This window comes from Malus domestica, chromosome 03 (assembly GCF_042453785.1).
Source record: "Malus domestica chromosome 03, GDT2T_hap1".
Classification (NCBI taxonomy): Eukaryota; Viridiplantae; Streptophyta; class Magnoliopsida; order Rosales; family Rosaceae; genus Malus; species Malus domestica.
The window spans coordinates 131,845-151,423 of record NC_091663.1 but is presented as its reverse complement, the minus strand read 5'-3'; the positions used below and the strand labels follow the sequence as shown (position 1 = coordinate 151,423).

At 38.8% G+C, this 19,579-nt stretch overlaps 2 protein-coding genes across 4 annotated transcripts; both read right to left on the bottom strand.

Annotated features, from left to right (window-relative positions):
• Positions 1-95: 95 nt before the first annotated feature.
• On the bottom strand, positions 96-2,716 carry LOC103414675 (E3 ubiquitin-protein ligase SIRP1). 2 transcript variants are annotated; one of them, XM_070817983.1, is made up of 2 exons: positions 2,295-2,716; positions 96-1,526 (listed from the first exon to the last, which is right to left on the bottom strand). In XM_070817983.1, exon 2 carries the CDS (start codon positions 1,487-1,489, stop codon positions 353-355), a length of 1,137 nt encoding a protein of 378 aa, XP_070674084.1. In that variant the 5' UTR covers positions 1,490-1,526; positions 2,295-2,716; the 3' UTR covers positions 96-352. The 2 variants fall into 2 exon arrangements, with proteins under 2 accessions (XP_070674084.1, XP_008351269.3); XM_008353047.4 differs by having other exon boundaries at positions 1,892-2,652.
• Positions 2,717-4,987: 2,271 nt separating this feature from the next.
• Positions 4,988-10,436, bottom strand: LOC103414630 (uncharacterized). 2 transcript variants are annotated; one of them, XR_001787497.3, is made up of 6 exons: positions 9,964-10,397; positions 9,633-9,826; positions 9,221-9,530; positions 6,699-6,788; positions 5,503-5,958; positions 5,174-5,394 (listed from the first exon to the last, which is right to left on the bottom strand). XR_001787497.3 is itself a non-coding variant. In XM_017326697.3 (5 exons), exons 1-5 carry the CDS (start codon positions 10,057-10,059, stop codon positions 5,923-5,925), a joined length of 726 nt encoding a protein of 241 aa, XP_017182186.3. In that variant the 5' UTR covers positions 10,060-10,436; the 3' UTR covers positions 4,988-5,922. The 2 variants fall into 2 exon arrangements, 1 of the variants encoding a protein (XP_017182186.3); XM_017326697.3 differs by having other exon boundaries at positions 4,988-5,958; positions 9,964-10,436.
• Between the last annotated feature and the right edge of the window lie 9,143 nt (positions 10,437-19,579).

Genomic DNA, 19,579 nt, shown 5'->3' with positions numbered 1-19,579 from the left:
CAAAGTTGGAACAAACAAGCCAAAAGTCCAACAATGATGCTGAAGCTTTCATGCCCTCTAAAGCAGCACCAGTTATGAGTGCAACAGCAAAGAAAAAATGGGAAAGCAATTCACTCACATATCAGGTAAATATAGCAACAGAAGTAGTTCTTGTGGTACTGACTAGGAGGCCAAAACATCTAGAGACCATCCTTCCTTATAACAAAAGAAGGAGGAAAAATAAAACAACAATTTGAACTTCCATTATTCACATTCACCTAAGATACTATGTACACAAGCTGCGCAGAAGATGATTGAAGCCACATAATGGACAAGAACCTGACATACCAACTGAACTAATGGAAATATATACTCAATTCTCTTCTGTTTGAGAAGTGCTTCCACTTCCGGTTGCATTTGCCGATGATGATGATGATGATGATGATGAATTGCCCACACTGCCACCTGACTGAGATCCTGAGTGAGAAAACAGACCATTGAAAGGCCACGGGATTGAAAACCTTCTCCCGTTTCCGTTTCTCCCATCCCCATCTCCCTCTTCCCCACCAACATCATCACCAATCTCTTCACTCTCCCTCGAGTTACTGCTGTTCCTGGAAATATCTGAATCACGCTTTGATTCATCAGCAGGCAACTGGAACCTGCAAACTGGACAGGAACTATGAAGCTCCAGCCATGGCAGAATACACCCGCTATGAAACTTGTGCTTACATGGCATCTCTTTTGCTTCTACACCGACCTCAAAATCATCCAAGCACACTGAACACTGCAAATTCTCCTTGATTGTCACAGTGGGTAGAGCTTCCACTGCCTCCTTTTGCGCTGGTGGAGTCCCATATCTATTAGGATCATTCTCTGCCAAATGTTGCAGCAACAAATCTAAACCAGGCCCGATGTAATAATCGCCTAATGAACCAATAGGGGTGTGATTGTTGTTTTGACCCTGATTCGAATCGTAAGATCCCTGAACAATGATGGTTTGATTGAAAGGATTTATAAGAATTACGCGCTCCCTCTCCCTTTCTCTTTCCCTATCCCTCTCCCTATCCCCCTCAGAATTCTCAGACTCAGATGCCAATCCAGCTCGAATGCCTTGAAGCAGCTGTAGAATAGTGGCTGAGCTTCTCCTCCTCCTCCGGATGATTGATTCAAGTTCTCTGTCCAATTCAGTATCTCCGCCCTGGCGAGTGTCACCATCATCATTGTCATTGTCATTGTCATCATCATCATCGTCATCAAAGTCGAATCGTCTTAATCTCCGGCGACGATGGGGATTGTTCATCATGCCCAACAGGATTGGAGCCCAGAGGGAGAGGGCACGATCGGAACCCAAATCAGAGTCAGCGTCTTGATTCTCCCTTGTAGTGCCATTCATTTCCTCAATAAATCCGCTTTGGCAAAAGGGGCATTTCATTTCTACTTCCATGATGGGATCCACCATTCGAGAACACCTATGACACCAATACCTTGCTGCCATTGCTTCGTCCATCTCACGTTCTTTCTTTCTTTTTTTCTTTCTTCACTCACTGTCACAATACCATATCAAAATCAATTACCAATTAAACAGGACCAAAGAGATGAAGAATTTAGCCCGACTTGAGATCTAAGCCATCACAACAATATTGCCATTCATCCCCACTATCCCACCCAACACACAATTTATTTCACCATTTAATATATGTAAATCCCAAACAATTAAATAATTATCAAAAATAATTATATAAAAAAAAGTCAGAATTTGACAAGTCCATGAAGCAGAAGATATGCTGAAGTTGAACACCTCCGATGAACCACACAAAGAAATCACTTTTTCAGAAAGGAAAAAAAAGCGCAAAAATAGATAATAATAAAAATAAAAAAGGAAGACGGAGAGTTGAATTTTTATTCTTACCAAAAGCCAAAAAATGGGAGGAACAAGGTTGAGCAACAGCAAAAGCAGATCTTAATTAGTCAAATCGCTTTCCAGAATGGAACCGGGGTTTTATGGAAGAGGATTAGAGGAAAGGTGTGGATTTAAAGCCGATTGTAAAATTTAAGGTTAGTAGAGAAGGAAGGGAAGGATCTGGCAGTATTTCAGGACCCAGCTATTTATTATCCATCTAGTATTTACCAACAATAATTAATAACAATCAAAATTCAACAAGAAGAAGAAGATGATGACATTTGACACGCAAACCAAACGTAAACGTAATTAATTTGGAAATTACTGCAGCAGATAAAGTTACAAAATTTAGAAGAATTGTTTGAATAATACAGAAAGATGGAAATACAAGATTTGTGGAGAGTGTACCCACCCAAATGATAAAGCAAGCAATCTTATGAATTCCTTCTTTGTCTTCTTCTTCCTGCTTCCTTCCTTCCTTTCTGGGTTTTTGGTTTTGGTTTTGGTTTTGGAACTGCAAAAAAAAAAAGAGAAAACTGAGGGAAAGAAGAAGACTCCACCAACCCCAACACCACCCCCCCCCCCCCTCTCTCTCTCTCTATCCCATCCCCTTCCCAAGTTTCCAACTTGCTAATTTCTTTCCTCTATTTTTCTTTTACTCCTTTGCTTTTGAAAATTACAAATTCAAATTGTAATATTTTAGACTAATGTAGTGATTACTCTACTTTTCATTCCACGTTTATATCATCTTCTAATGAGAAATTTCCGCCGTTTGTTTATTCTCTTCTACTCTTTTATTCTTTGTTTTGTCTGTTGGTTTGTTTCTATTGATTGGATATCTATAATTTCCTTTTCCTTTTAAAATTTTAAAAAATGAACTAATCGTAAAACGCGTTATGTGTATGCGTGTGATGTGGACCATGTGCTGGTGGTGGTCCCTCATTCATTGTTTTTCAAAACCAAATAGCCAATAATTTGATTTATATTGGCTTCTTATTTTATTTTTTCTTTTCTTATATCAAGAACCTTTCATAACCAAGTTTAGTCTCTCTCTAATTTCTCTCCTGCGATAATTAAATATTCTTGTTACTCGCTATTTTACAACTTTGCCCTTGATTGTTTTGGTTTCTTCCACAATTGTTGCCTGCCGTTGGTGGTCAGCTCAGCTCCATAAATTAATATCAATAATTGTTTTTTTTAATAAAGACGAAATTGAACTACATTATTATTACAAACTTATTACAAAACTTAATTAACTTCTCTTATATCTTAATGTATATACTATCGTTTGTTAATAAAATAAAATATTACATAATATTATCGAACGAAAAGATTTATTATGCCCAATTAATATAATTTAAACAAATCACTAACACTATGATCGAGGTGAAGTATAAATGAAGTGGTCAACACCTAATAACTCGAGGCATCGCAAGTATGGATCAACCTCCTCTAGTGATCATCCCCCTCCCCCCTCCTAACAAAATAGATTCATAAAAATTCAACAAAAAATGGATCAACCTCCTCTGGTGATCAACCCCCCCCCCCTCCCCCTCCCCCTCCCCCTCCTAACAAAATAGATTCATAAAAGTTCAACAAAAAAAATCCATACCAAAACACATTAATTAAAAATGAAAACACTCTTAAAATATTTCTTCTAAAAGAGTTTCATAGTAGAAAAATTTCACCGTCTTCTTATTTGACGAAACTATACCTACTAAACAAAGTGACACCTTAGGTTAAGGACCAAAGTCACGCACCTAGAGAGGTTTGGCAACCAATGAACCTCTGAAGTCTAAATCAATTTCTCTGAAAAAGAGAGATTTAGAGTTGAATTGCGTAAAATCAACTTACCAAATAATAAACTGGAAAATGGGGTATTATAGGAGTTAGGGTTGACCACATGTATAGGGAATCTCATGTCATGTGTCGGCGTCTAATTGATCAGAGTGTGTCATTTGTTGCATGCAATAGGAAAATATATTTAAGATGTTGAAATATCTTAAAATGATTGAGAATAATGCTTAGATATATTATTAAATAAATAATAATATTTAAGAATTATATTATTATTTGATTTTGTTTCATTGAATAACGGAATATATCTTCAATTATGAAAGCTTAAAGGTAAGAACCTTCAATTCCATTGTCTTATCTCCTTGCCATGATGAAGCTTGAAAAGATTGTAATTAGCTGCTCAGATCTTCTTTTGTTGGTTGACTTGAGCGTGAAACTAATATAGACCTTGCCAATTTAATAAGGGTATTGTTGTCAATAGTGAATAATGTTTATGTGTGGCTAGAAGATTTTCTGAATTAATTTGGCACCACATGTTTTACATATGGTTTGAAAAATGTTTGGTTCATTGTGTGTGACGAGTCATTATTCTTTATTAACAATTAGAGTCCGATATGAAAAGCTGTTTCTTTATAAAAAGTTAAAGTTGTAGTTGTATTTAGACTGAAATAAGCAATAAAAAGTCAAATGTTCATAAGAATTAAATGAAGCAACAAAGCATAAACTAGGACCACACATGAACTCTAATCCTAAATAAAAATTTTGTGAATGCTCCCTAATTTATCAAATTTAAATACCAAAAATGTCACAAATTTTAATCGAGCGATCCAGTTTGGTCATGGTTGGGGATTGTCGCTTCAATTTACTTATGATTCAAAATTAGTACTGGGAAGGTTGACAAATGACAATCATTCAAATGGCCGACACGTCCTTTCATAAACAAATAATAAATAAAAAAGCTTAAGCCTCATGGCCCCACTGACGTTTCAATTGAAAGCTTAGTTACTCCTAATAATGATAATTATTTTATTTTTTACCATTCCTATTTCTTTTGCTTATATTCTTCTCTCTCGAGGCAGAAGCTCATATCGTCTGAGAATATTTAGCATGGGGCTGAGCTTAATTAATTGAGGAAACTTATTAACTCAATTATTTTTAGCAAAGATTACGTAGCCAAGTTAGCTAAAACAGAGTGTTGTCCTTTCCAAACATGGCATCCAAGTTAGCGCACTTAGCTGGCTGCTGTGCCGGCCTTCGATTGTTCCGAGCCAACAAAACAATGCATGAATGCTCTCCTTCAACCCACCATTTACATCAATATATTCCTCATTCATATCCTGCTCAACCTATATATACCAACAAAAAGGAGGGGACCATGGAAACCGGCTTTTCCTTGGCAAGAACAAACAAAGCCCACCAAAACTGCCTCCCTTCCATCACCTAATTATACTCTTGAGGCTTGCAATTATCCAAAAGTATCTTCTACACGCCTACTTCGGACAAACAAACAACAAAAAAACTCTTGCAAGCTCGTAGTGAACGACATTGTACGGGGTCTGAAATTCAAGAAAAAAACAAGGCTACATTGAAAGGGTGAACAAATGCTATCATGGAAACAAGAGGCAATTGCCTTCTGTTGGTTCCTCAACCAAAATGCTATTGTCAACGGACAAGGATTGTCTGCCCTCTACTTCCGGTGCCCTTTACGTGCCCTCCTGTTTTGTGTGGTCATGATTAAGCTACGTCAACATTTTATATTATTTTTTTTATAGATATAATAAGACAAAAATGAATAGTAATATAAAAAGTTGACGTGACTTAACCGTGATCACACAAACAAGAGAGCACGGAGAAGGCATCGGAAATGGAGGGCAGGCAATCCTTGTCCATTGTCAACTAACACCCACATGTCTGATTGCTGCGCGGTGATGCCGACACGCTAACGCAACTCAATATCCAACTAATGTCACACGCATGGACCACTGGACTTGGGATCTTGATCAAAAGCTTTTGGCATACCAAACCAAACCACACGGACCATGTGCTTCTCCTTTTAATACTTTGATTTGATCAACACCTTCCCATCCTCATCCGGCCAAAACAAATGCAATAATATGTGATCCGACTGTACAAGGCCCACGCCCTAACACAATCTGGCCGCAGCGACTACATCATATGAAAGATCATCTAGACTACTACCTAGGGGAGTCGATCCGTAAAGAAAAGACAGATGGCACTCAAAATTAAACGGAACTAGGCTGGCTTGCTGCCTTCTCCTCCTGCAAGGTTTCAAATCGAGTTAGAAGCAGCAAAAACGACATTTCATCTGGATAAAATAATAATCATAAGAGACTTTTACAATTAAAGAAAATCCTATTAACCTAAAGTGGGGTAACAGTCACAGCCCAAATATGGACTCGTATATATTCTTCTACTATGCACAGATCTATCGGATGACAATCTGCCCTGTACATGACTAATACTTAAATGGCATATGTAGCATAATGTAGAACGCATGAGCCAAGATAATTTTTGAGTGTCTTGTTGAAAATGAATAAGAAAACAGCAGAGGAGCATAACTACTAATGAGGGAATAAAAAGGCCATTGTCAGCTGGATGAATAAAATCATTTTACACAAGATTTATAATGCTTGCACATGATACGAGTACGGGTACGGTTACATAACAACCACAAATCATCATCCAATCAAATTTTGGGTAGAGAGGTGCACAAATGAATTATCCAAATTCTCAACTGAGAATTCTCTCTGTCAAAACCAAGAAAACAACCTCAAAAGGCCACCCAACCAAATACTAGATAAACAAGTGAATGAATGTTTTGGTCAGTTGGTGTTGCTGGGAGATAACAAAAGGGTAAGAATGAAACCATGAGATCTACTATACCAAATAAATTAACCAAATGGCATAATAGTGGGGATAACAACCTGCGTCATCAGACACATTATGCTACCAAATTTCATATAACTGGTCAGAAATATATTCATGTATGGATACTTACATCTACGAACTGAAATGATCTGACTACAGATGGTTTTGCCTTAGAAGATTCAACATCAGAAGTAGATCCGTTGCCACTGCAACATTTTCCCTAGAAACAAATAACAGAAGTTTCAATTTAGTAACAGTTGACGAATAGTCGTTGCTACCTTCTAACAGACAACAACAGTATTATGAATATCTAAAGAAACAGAAAGTATCAGCAGTTGCAAATTTCACACAACAACATATATCTCAGTAGTTCACATCATAGCAAAACGTAATTCTCCAAACTAGATGTTGCAATAGTACACCATATTCCTTTCATTCTTTCGCCAGGTTGATTACTTTCAAAACCATCATGCACAGAACCATAACAAGATGCACTATGAAAACATTAGCATTCATTTTTCATTTTATTATCATGTGATTTCATAGACATTTCAGTCGAAGGCCCCTTAACATACTCATTCCTTTGAGTTAACCCTCAATGAAGTTCATAGACAAATTAAATCTTTTACCCTTTCCTAACTTTACTGCCGGAGATTTCTTGGAACACACCATAATGGTTGTTCCTTTGACTTTACATACGGGCTTTCTTTCTTGTTTTCTTCCATGTACATATTTGTACAATCTTGCGTTAGGTTGTTTTTGACAACCTCCTTCCTTTTAGACTATTATGACCATATTGTATATTTTGTAATAATTATATGTAAACGAGAATCAAAGCTGGAAAAAGAAGTGGTAGTCATGATGTCCCCCCTTCCCCAACCACCCCCCCCCCCCCCCAAAAGAAATAAACAAATAAAAATCGGAAGTGGAGGAAAACATTCTCACATCCCAAACAAGGATCTGAATAAAAACCTTCTTACATCGTCAAATGCGTCATAGCACTTCAAATCAATACGTTCTACGCTTAAATCATGATGAACAAAGTAAAGTCAACAAAAATTATACTACAACAAAACTTGTATTAAAAACATATTCATTCATTGGATGGATAGACACGGAAGTATTTGCAGAGTTCGTGTCTTTGATTCCTTGCATCTTTCAATATTCTATGGTAAAGTCTACATTTATGTGATTGCATGCCGCCATGATGAACTCAGATTGAAGTGGAGGAGTGAACAAATTGCACAGAACCCCTCTTCTTCAATTGCCACACAAAGAGTCACAAAAGACCCTTCTTGTGGACACCATAGTGACTCAATGATTAAAGCCAGTTTTAGAAAGGGTTTTCCGGAGTAGAACGGCAAGATCATCAATTCTCAACTCTTGCCTAGCCCACCATCCATCTAGTATCCAAGCCCAAGAAAAATCTTGCATGATTCCTTTGATGCATAGGACCTTTACTTATTTAAAGAAAATGTTTTGGGCCACCAGTGGCGTTAGTTCCACTGGAAAATTCAAGACCAACATGCATGGTTGTCCACCCACTTGGAACAATTGATATCAAACTTTCAGCCCCCTCTCCTAGAATGCAAATGTTAACAGAGCAGAAAACTTTCCCAGAGTTACGTCCAGAACAGACACATTACGTCTCTTTTCAAGGAAGCCTAATTAGAATTTCATTCCTTAACCAAGTTGGATATGAAATTCACAAATCACAAATATCAAGGATAGCATTGTTGGTCATGATATGTAATCCTCATGTCCTCTTATGAATATTCTTGCCTCCAAGAGGACTTTGATGGTCATCTATATCTCACAAACCAAGTTACATACATGATACATTGCAACCCTTGAACTCTTAGTGCTCCAGCTACCTTACATCACACTTTTTTGAAGCAATACATATACTTGATTGTTATAGTTTCCTTGGAAGAGTGAGACTCATTAATCTTCAAAAAATACTTTATAGTTGTCTTGTAGGTAGCTATTCATAGAATCTTGCCTAGTAAATTTTGACAACCACAAGTGGGCCAATGTCTGCATTCCTTCATTATACCCATTCTCTCGTGTCCCTGCCTTACTCTTATTGTGAATCCCAAATATTAGGGTTTTAAAACTGCACTTCTCACCAAAGTAATTAAAAGAGATTAATTGTATGTCACTAACTTCGCTAACTTTTGTCCTGCAATTGTATACTCTAACTTCTTGGTTCTTATATAATTGTATGTCACTAACTTCACCAACTTTTAACATCCATGACGATTGGTAGAGGAAAACTTCGGCTAGGTTTGCAATGATACTGATTGCTAAACAAAGTTTCCAAGAATTCCAAAGTAAACTAAAATGAGGTTTCGACGAGAGGAGGTAACAAGACGTGTTTCTTTGAATAAGCCACCTTTAAGGAAACATGGATTAAATGAAATTTTAAACAGATATAGTGGGTGAAGCTATAGAATTTGAACAAACAGAAATACAAAAGAAGATGAAGTTGCTCCATAGTAAGTTTGTTAATCGTTACTGATGCAAACAAAGTGGGGTGATAATATATTGCAATTGTAGATGCAAGAGAAGAACAAGGAAAATGAAAATTTGAGCAGGCATGTAATGTAAGATAGATAGATAAATAGATAGATAGAGAGAGAGAGGATAGACCTGACCATCTTCAAAGAGTGAGGAGTAATACGTGGGGTCATAGATAGCGCCCCCTATAGCATCACTAGAATCTGAAGTTTGTCTGGGTACAACGGGAGTAGTAGGACTCAAGAAACTATTTCTTAAATCAAAATCGGCTTCTCTAGGAGTTGCACTAGTGTCTACATAGGAAAGGCCCAACCTGTAGATCTGAATCCATAACAAGGAGGAGGATAACCTGATGGAAAAGCCGATAATTTGCATGGCCAGAGTGAGCTTTACAGAGAAGATGTACAAAGTTGTATTACTCCCACTTCCACGAGAAAGGTTCCTGCAGAACACAAAGTTACAAACACAAAAGCATCAGAAGCAAGCATACATATATACATATACATGCATTAAAATGCAAAATGGAAAAAATGGAAAATGTTACCAGATTTCGTGACTGAAGAGAATGAACCAGATGACATCGAGGAAGATGGCGCAGACGAGAAGGACGGCGTATGTGCGGCCGAGGCTCTGACTGCTGCTCTCGATTGCGACGAGGGCAAACAATGCAATGGCCAGATTTATCAGCAAAACCCCGTTGTACAGTGCACCGAGCGATCCCACCAATGCGCACCCAATCTATACATACATACATACATTAAAGGATCGATCTTTAACATGTTATATGAATCAATCATTCATTCGTATTGATTTGGTTTTGTAATTGAAACGAAGACGAAGCGAAAGGAAATGAAAGGAAAGGAAAGGAGAGGAACCTGAATGTAGAGGAGAATGACGGCCAATGATTGAAGCCTGTCGTAATCACGAAGCCATGGCTGTATTCGATCACGCAATGATTCACAAAGCATCATAAACTCCTCCTACCCCCTATCCCCCTACACCGGTCCCACCCTCCGCCTCTCTCTCTCTCAAATCTTCTTCTTCTGGTTATGATTCACAAAGCCTGTCGTAATACCAAATTTCAAATGTGAATTGATTTAGGGGTCCTTTAGGGTCGGTCTGATTTCCCATTTGCCTGGCAGTTTGAGGCCAACTCATCTCTTCATCCTCCTCCTCCTCCTCTTCCTCCTCGTCCTTGTTAAACTAACTTATGCTAATTTTCTCAGTTTCTTTCTTTCTTCCCCCTTCACTTTCTTCTCATTTTTCCCTCGTCTTGGCTAAGGCTTTGGCAATTCGTAAGAAAGAACACAACTCACTTTCCTCTACAAGCATGTACTTTTACCAATTTACAATGTTGGATACTCATTTGACCATTAGATTAGATAGATCTAGCATTCGTATCGTTTTCGTATCATATCCGAAATCGTGTCGTGTAACATTCGTTAAAGTAAACAGGTACTATGATTCGACTCGAAATTGACCCGTTAGTATTATCAGGTAATATGATTCGACCTATTACCCGTTAAAGAAAATATATTTTAAAATAATAAATAATGAAAATGAAAAACATAACTCTAAATTAGTATATGCATACCATATTGTCACATAAATATTCAAAACATACAAAATTAAAAAATTAAAAAAACATTTGTCTTTCAAGTATTACATACTTCAAAATAAAGAGTTTAACGAAAAAAACATTAGTACATTACTATAAAATATCAAATGTTAATGATATGCAAAATGAAGGAAGTTGCATTTCAAAGTTGAGGAACCTTGCACATTTATATATGCTTTCGCATTTTTTAGACGTGTACATTAATGATTATGAATTTTATTTATTTTGAACTCCCTAAGGTTTATATGGTTTTAAAAATTAAAACAATGATGGACTCATACTCATATAGCATAGAGGATGCAATCCTGAGCCTTTGCATATATTTTCACATTTTTTTTGCACCTGTAAATTAATTATTATAATTTTTATAATGCGTTTGGTATTTTTAAATTACTTGATACTTTTATTTTTAATTTATTTCATAATGGTTTAATCTCACTCTTTAGTATACTGTCAAAATAAATACATAAGTAAAACTTATTTACCACCACCGCTTGAAGATGTACTAGAAAATTCACCACCACCTGAAGATGCACAAGGATACAACATCAGCATCAATGAAAAAAAATTGAAAAAAAAAAAGAGAAAAGACTCGCAGGGAGTCCACCACTAAAACCTCTTTCGCCTGCAGCGAAACCACCACCACTTGAAGCTGTACTAGGAAATCCACCACCGCCTGAAGCTGCAGCAGCAAAACCACCACCATCTGAAGCCACAATAGTGAAACCACCACCACCTGAAGCCAAACAAGCAAATCCACCATCACCAGAAGCAGCACCAACAAAACTGTGGATGCAAATTTTCGCCTTCTTCTTATTTGACGAAATGCACCTGCAAAATAATAACACCTAAGATCAAGGCCAAGAGCCTCACACGATGAATAGAGGGCTTTAGCCGAAGAATCTCCGATGCCAAAGTTAGAATTTAAGAGAGAAAGTGTTTAGAGAATTTTAGGGAGAGAATTCGCATTTTGGTGTGAAGATTGGGCTATATATAAGGGTGTGGCCGACCATATTTGGAGAAATAGGGACCGGCCACTTATGATGGTATTTTGAATATAATTGCAAGATATTATGTTAAATAATATCTTGCAATTAATTTGGTAATTAATCCCAATTTGAAAAGAATAATTAGGAGTTACCTTATGGGTGAGGAATTGTTGAGGTATGATGAGAGGGTTTTGAATAAATATCATTTTGATTACCTTTGAATCTTCCTTGATTGAGCCATTATTGTCCATTGCATGAGCGTGGGAATCCCGGTGTGCCTCGAGGGTAATTTTGTCTTTTTCACCCTAAAGTACACGTGTTGCCTCCATAATTTTTTTGATTATTTTTTGCTCCACAAATGCCCTCACACCTGTTGGGCTGCTCGCAGGAAAGGGCAACAGGTGTAAAAGTCTCCAACTTTGATGCAAATTCCCACTTGGACTTGGAATTAGATTATTATAGGAAAGGAAAATAAATCGTCTCCAAAGCCTATTTAAGCCTACCTTAAGTAGGGGATTAAATCAACTTTGGAGGGTAATTATTTATCCCTACAAGAAAAAGAGAAAGCTAGAGGATATTTATTCCCCTCCCCTAGTACTCTTCTTTGCTTGCTCGTGCAAAGAAACATCTTTCGTTAATTTCTTTGTCTTCTCCGCACTGTACCAATGTAAGAAAAACTTAATTTTCTTAATTTTCTTCTTGTGAGGTGCTGCTATGGGGCAGCCGTTGGAGTGGTGTGGCACGTCAGCTGGCATGGGCCAGGAGTCGACTTGGTATGGGCCTAATACGTGGTGTGACAAGGGCCACAACTTGTGCTGCTCGTCTTGACTGAAGCCAAAGGCTGGCTCAACATGGGCCGAGGAAATTTTGTGGCATGGGTTACGGTTTGGACTACAACATCTTGGCTGTTTACCAAAAATAAGGAAACTACTTGAGTTTGATTTCTCAGCTGCCGTAGATGAAGCAATCAAGGATAGAGCTGTTGAAGATGAAGTGTCAGATGAGCAAATTGTTGAGTGCGAAGTGGTTGCTGCCCCCTGGCCATTTGTTGCTTAGTCGATCTTCAAGTATTCGATCTTTTAAACTATGTGGCCTTCTCCCATTGGAGAGCTTACCTAGATGGGGTTTATCATCTCGCGTTGGAGAGCTTACCCAGATGGGTGTCGGGGAATTAGTTTACCCTATCGCACTAGAGAGCAATTAGTTTAACCTCTTGCACTGGAGAGCAGACCCATATGGGTGTCGGAGAATTAGTTTACCCTCTCGCATTGGAAAGCAATTAGTTTAACTTCCTGCACTGGAGAGCAGACCCATATGGGTGTCGGTGAATTGGTTTACCCTCTCGCATTGGAGAACAATTAGTTTATCCTCTCGCACTAGAGAACAAACCTAGATGGGTGTCATGAAATTGGTTTACCTATTGCACTAGAGAGCAATTAGTTTATCCTCTCGCATTGGAGAGCAGACCCATATGAATGTCGGGGAATTGGTTTACCCTCTCGCACTGGAAAGCAATTAGTTTATCTTCTTACACTAAAGAGTAAACTCATATGAGTGTTGGGGAATTGGTTTACCATCTCACACTGGAGAGCATGAAAGTCGTTATTATGAGTGCAGTTAAGGAAAACTAGACTACTAGACAACTGAAATAATCCTTAGCCTATGAGGTCTTGTTCGGCGATCTGCTTGAGACTTCGAACTGATTATGAAACTCATGTAAAGATGTACGTGGGATGCGCGGTGAGCTACTCTCAGACTTTTTTCAAGTATTACGCCATCGTTAGATGTTTCATCGTGTGCCCTTTTAAGGCTTGGTTGGTGATCAGCTGAGAATCTGAATGGATTGCAAGCTTCTTCCCCGCTAAGTTTTTCACTAGTAAAGGTTGATAATAAAGCATTGTCTTTTGCTTCGTCATTGGACACTTTGAAGTTTGGAGTACCATGTGCTTGGTCGGCGCGAGCCACGTGGAAAGATAGGCACGGATGGGAGTCGTGGTGCAAGATCGGCAAAGTTACGAGTCATGGTGACATATCAAAGGCTACCGGGAGTCGTAGAGCAAGTAAGCATGGCTGTGAACGCAGAGTTGGGGCTGGCTTGGGCCAGGTTGTGCGCAGTAGAAGAAATTGGACCACTATGTCCATGATGCTCGGCTACTAGATAAGGTCTGCCCCCGATTTTTGGTAGTTAGGCTGGTGTATCATTCTAGTACTCGTATGCCTTCGACGTGCCATTAAGCTGAGCTGCTGAGTTTGTCGGAACATAAGTAATCTTTGTATCCGACAATCTATGTGGGATAGTCCCGTCTGCTTGATCTTATCAAAGAAAGGTAACCTGCTTATATTGGTCATGTCTCGTCAGAGCACTTTGTCAGTAGCTTCATTGCGCTGGAAATTGGGTAATTGTTCGGTCAGTCGCCTCTCTACTTCTTCATGAATTTGCCATTATTGGGGTAATAGAGTTCTCGGCTACCCCATATCGTGACCTACTAGTCTAGGTTGCTCTTCCATGTGTTCGGCTCATCTATGTCGCAGTTGCGGTGCATGTGGTATGTTTCTAGTAGGTGAGCGAGTTTCTCACAGGATGCCGATTAAACTTAAGCCAAATTGAGTGATTGATTTTCTCCGTCCGTCGTGCTGCTTATTTCGATGTAAGGTGGATGATGCTCCTTGTGGCTTAGCCTCAAATGAACATTTCATTTGGAAGGTTGCTCATGTTGATTATCGGAGTATGGCCCTAACGGTTAATGTATGCTCATTCATGGGCCTAACCAATAATGCACGTTCCTTCGCGCATTAAGACGATAGTATATGCTATCTTAGGGGCCTAGTTGGGAGTATACACTACCAGAACGCTCGGTTTGTGATTAGTCGAATGGCTACTTGTTGGGACGCAGCTGGAGAGGTTCGTCGTCTGCCTTTGTCCTACTTCGGGACATCTTGTGTAAGGCACGCTGCATCTTAGTATGCTAAAATAGCTTATTCACTAAGGTCGTCTGCTGTAGTGCACTTGTCAACTTTATGACTTGTTGAGACAAGTGTTGTTCACCATTTAGGTTGGAAAAGTTCAGACGGCATGAGTCTCTTTGAGTAATGGAAGTGTAATGGACTCTAGGCGCGAGATTTGAGTTGGGATATGTCAGATCCACGGAGAAATGGGGTGAAAATACCCCCGATTCAATCGTCTATCCAGGAATTTAAAGTTGGGATGGTTTAACCGGTCTTGGGCCGATTGGGATTGCTTGGATGGTCATAGGAGTAAGCTGGGCCTCGAATTGGACCACGAGAGCGGGTCGGGCCGCTAGCGTGGATTACCCTGTGTATGATGCGTGTAGGCACTGGGCCTGGGCTTTGCTCGAAATGGCGCTGAGTTGCTTCTCGTGCCACAGCTGCTTGGGCTTGCACTGTTGAGTTAGTGGCTAAAGCCGACTCGTGTTGGGGCTGGCTCTGCTGCCTTGCAACGTGGGTTGCAGATTGGGTCGTGCACCAAGTAAACGAGGCTTGGGCCTGCGCTATTGAGGTAACGGCTTGGGCTGCTTTTAGCGCATATGCTTGTTGTTATAAAGTGGCTTAAGCCTAGGTTGGTGGCTGCCTCGCTGGCCCCTTCTCACCGTGGGCTTACTTCCATGAAGCTGGCCCACTCCCCACTGCCACGGTCGTCCCCGTGGCTGCCATAGTGGTGGTGCTCCTTAGTGGCAAAGTTGCTCATCTTGTCATCGTATTGAGCCCTGTGGATCGTCGTGATGGGGTTACGTCTCGTCCTCCATCATTCGATCCGGATCTTTGAACGTAGGAAGTTTCGTTCGTCGTGGTTTCCAAATTTATCGTCATTGTATTTTTTCCTCACCTCTATTCAAAGAATTAAAAAATCTAGGAATAAGAAAGTATGAAAAAATTTACGAACGAACGAGAAACGAGAAACTTTGAATGCGAGAGTTTTCTTCGAGTGTGTGAATCAAACTCTCAAAATTTTTGTCTTCTTCTCATTTAACGAAAATGCACCTGCAAAATAATAACACCTAAGATTGAGGCCAAGAGCCTCACGGGCCCATGATGAATGGGGGAGGCTTTGACTGAAGAATTTCTGATGCCAAAGTTAGAATTTGAGAGAGAAAATGTTTAGAGAATTTTAGGGAGAAAATGACCTCGCATTTTGGTGTGAAGATGAGGCTATATATAGTGGTGTGACCGGCCTTATTTGGAGAAATAGAGATCGGCCACTTATGGTGGTATTTTGAATATAATTGCAAGATATTATGTCAAATAATATCTTGCAATTAATTTGGTAATTAATCCCAATTTGAAAATAATAATTGGAAATTACCTTATGGGTGAGGATTTGATGAGGAGTGATAAGAGAGTTTTGAATAAATATCATTTTGATCACATTTGACTCTTCTTTGATTGAGCCATTATTGTCCGTTGCATACGAGTGGGAATCCTGGTGTGCCTCGAGAGTAATTTTGTCATTTGAACCCTAAAGTACACGTGTTGCCTCTTTAATTTTCTTGATTATATTTTGTTTCACAAAACCCTCCAGCAACACCACTTAATAAGCCACTGGTGGGAGTAGTGCTAGCAATGGCACCACTAAAACTACCGGGTGCTCCAAAACCAGTACCTGGTAAACCAGTACCAAGCTGTCTCAACTATCCAAAAGCACAATCCTAATGTTTGCTACCCTTGTCAATGTCCAACTTGCGTTGAATGGCCAAACCCACTCGGAATCGGAGCTTGGGTAGTAATACCATTGTACTGGTGCCAAAGCCATCGACAAACGCACCTGAATTTGTTAGCTAAGATGATTGGGAAGACTGTAGAGATTGAAAATTAAAATATGCAAGCTGAAATAACTTTCCACTAGGAGTAGGCCTGGAAAAAAGAGAAGTTGGATACGTTGCTGCGTTGCCAAATGATCCACCAAATGGATTGGGTTTATGAGCAGTTAGGTTAAAAGCAGAGCCAAACCCAAACCCACCAATGCCTCCTAAACTAAGTTCAATTGTGCTACTTGATTATGGAGTTTCCTCATCCATGTCATCATCCTTTGTATTTTGTACATCCAAGCCATCAGTCCCACCAGTAACACTCTCTGACGTTGAAAGTAGATTTGAAATGGAGAATGCCCAATAGATGGCTACTCTTGTTGAGCATTCCGAGCTGGCTCTCGATGTCACTATTAGTGCAAGACTAGCCTTGAGAAGACTAGGCTCGTCTCCAGATGACAGACCCGTTGAAGTTTCAATTGAAATGGGAGATGGCACTGTTACATTCTATTTGGGACATGCAGTATTGATGTGTGCATATTTTCATATATTCTTATCATATATTTCCTTTGGATTTTATATATTCAAATGGGTTAAATGCACTAAACTCTATTGTTTTAATTTATAAGCATTTATTATTGGAGTTATGCGAAAAAAGAAGTGGAAAGCGAGCTTTTTGGGTGTCTAGAGTAATTCCAATGAGCAAGAAGCTAATTGACCGCACAAAGACATGCACTATAGTAAGAAGACGAGATTGCAAAGGTTTTGGAATCAAATGGACATGGGAATACTATTCAATGAAATTTAGGAAAGACTTAATTTCTAGTTTTTATTATTTCCGTTTATTTTTCCAATTTCTTTAATAGGAACTTAAAGTCCATTGTGCTTAACAATTTAGTGGGGTTTTAAAGGTATTTCAATTAGCCTTTAAGCCCTAGTTTGCCATTTTATATATGGAGATTGATTCTCCATTGTGAGGGAGTAAGCCACCAAAAACCACAAAGCATATTTCAAAGGGGCTGCGGCAAGAAAAGGGAGAAAGCTAGAGTTTCTTGTTTTTTTTCTTTTGCTAGGGCTACAATATAGCCTGATCATGAATACTTAATTATCTTGTGGCATTGTTATTATCAAGTTTTTCATCTTTATTGAGTATCTTTTGTTATACTTAATATGCTTAATTTTTATTTAGATGCTTGATCACCATCTAAGTTTTAATTAAGTTGATTTGATGCAAGTTAGAGTAGATGTCATACTTAAGTTGGGTTTAGCTTCTTGCAATTGATACCATAAACACCTATTTGTAAATGTCATGCAACTAGGGTTTGTGTGATTTTTCAATGATTTCTGTAGAGCTTAATGAGTTCTTACTTGTTTAAATTCATTTAGATGTCATACTTTTGATGCAACCAAATGCCATGGCCGTTGAATAATTTAGGGAAAATCGATCATCAATATGGGGAACTACTGGAGCAAACATATTAAGTATAATTGATTACGGTGAATTCGGATGCCCTGGGTCTTATTTTCGTATGTTTTTAATTTTACTATTACATGCATTTTATTTCAAGCTTTCCTTAATTTTCATTTTATTCAAATTCTCTATCTTTTAAGTTAAAGTTTCTTAATTATAATGTGTTTCAATTTAGTAGTAAGATTTTTAGAATCAATTTGATCTTTGTGGGACGATATCCGTGCTTATATGCTATACCATCATTTGATTCGAGACTTAATGAGGTTAATTTCGATTATCTAATTTTCGCAAGAAGTATCATTCATCCAGTGCTGCCTCCCAAATGCCACTACTAGTGCAGGACTAGCCTTGTTAAGAGTGGGCTCGTTTCCAGATGATAGTTCTGTTAAAGTTTCAATTGAGAAGGGAGATGGCACTGAAGGTTTAAGCTTCAATTTACTTTCAACTGTGGAAGACCCAAATTCCACGCGTGGTGATGTAGTATTAGCATCCATGTTTGGTTTTGAAGGCGATTGGATCTCTATCTTTGGAGATTCTAATGTTGAACTTACTAAAGGTGAAGGGGCAGATGAAGGCACCAGTGGATTTGAAACATTAAAAGTGAAAGAACTAGAAACAATTGAGGAGAAAAAAAAGATGATGATAAGGATGTTGATACATATTTACTCTCGTCTGCAGCAGTGAGAGAACTAGCCAAAGATTTGTTTAAGATATCACTGAGGAAAAGGTTGGTGCAACTAATTGCGGAATTGATGGCGAAGATACAAGAGCCAATGATGAACTAATTATTGGAGATGAGGGTGATGAAATTGACATTGAGAATGTGGTAGGTGGTGTCATTTTACCAGTCTTGGTTTTGGTTGTTGCAGCACCAATCTAGGCAAACTCTCCAGGCTCGCTAGGATTCACAGGAACAAAAAATGAGGGAGAAAATGGAAGGTCGTGTTTTTTCTCCATATTCAATATATATGCCGTTGTTGTGTTTAAAAGCCTATCCTTCACACTTTCTTTTGGTGGGAGTGCAGTCTCTTTATCATATGAATGTAGCATATCATTATGTTTCTTTTGCAATGATAGTGTCTGTGTAGGTACCTTAGGAATTGATGGTTCTTGAATAGCGTCTAATGGTAAGACAAACTTTTCCTTTATAGGAACTGAATCATACTTCCCAATATCATGTCATCGCCAAATCGTTTGGCTATCATGTTAGTGTCCTTTGTAAAATTTTGGCTGGCTGCATGCAATAATTGGGATGTTGATGACATTTTGTGTTCTTGCGACCTAATGCCCAGTACTAGGGTTTGGGACTCACATATCTGGATCTGACTTGACGACCACAAGCCTTTGACCTATCATGAGTACCTTAACACCCAAGATCGCCTCGAGGGACCTGATGCTCAGAACATGGTTGAGAGGACTTGGTGCCTCAAAATCGAGGACCTAGAGACCTTGTTAACGACTTGGGAATCTTGACGCCCAGGACTTAAATAGGATACTTTGAGACTCGGACTAAGAAACTTGGTGCTCAAGACCCAACCTAGGGACTCCAGGTCGAGAACACTACCAAAATCTTTCAAAGTCTAAAGGTGTTGGGTTTTGAATTTAGCTATCAAGTCAAATTATTTCAGTCTTGAAATCGTCAAAATTGGA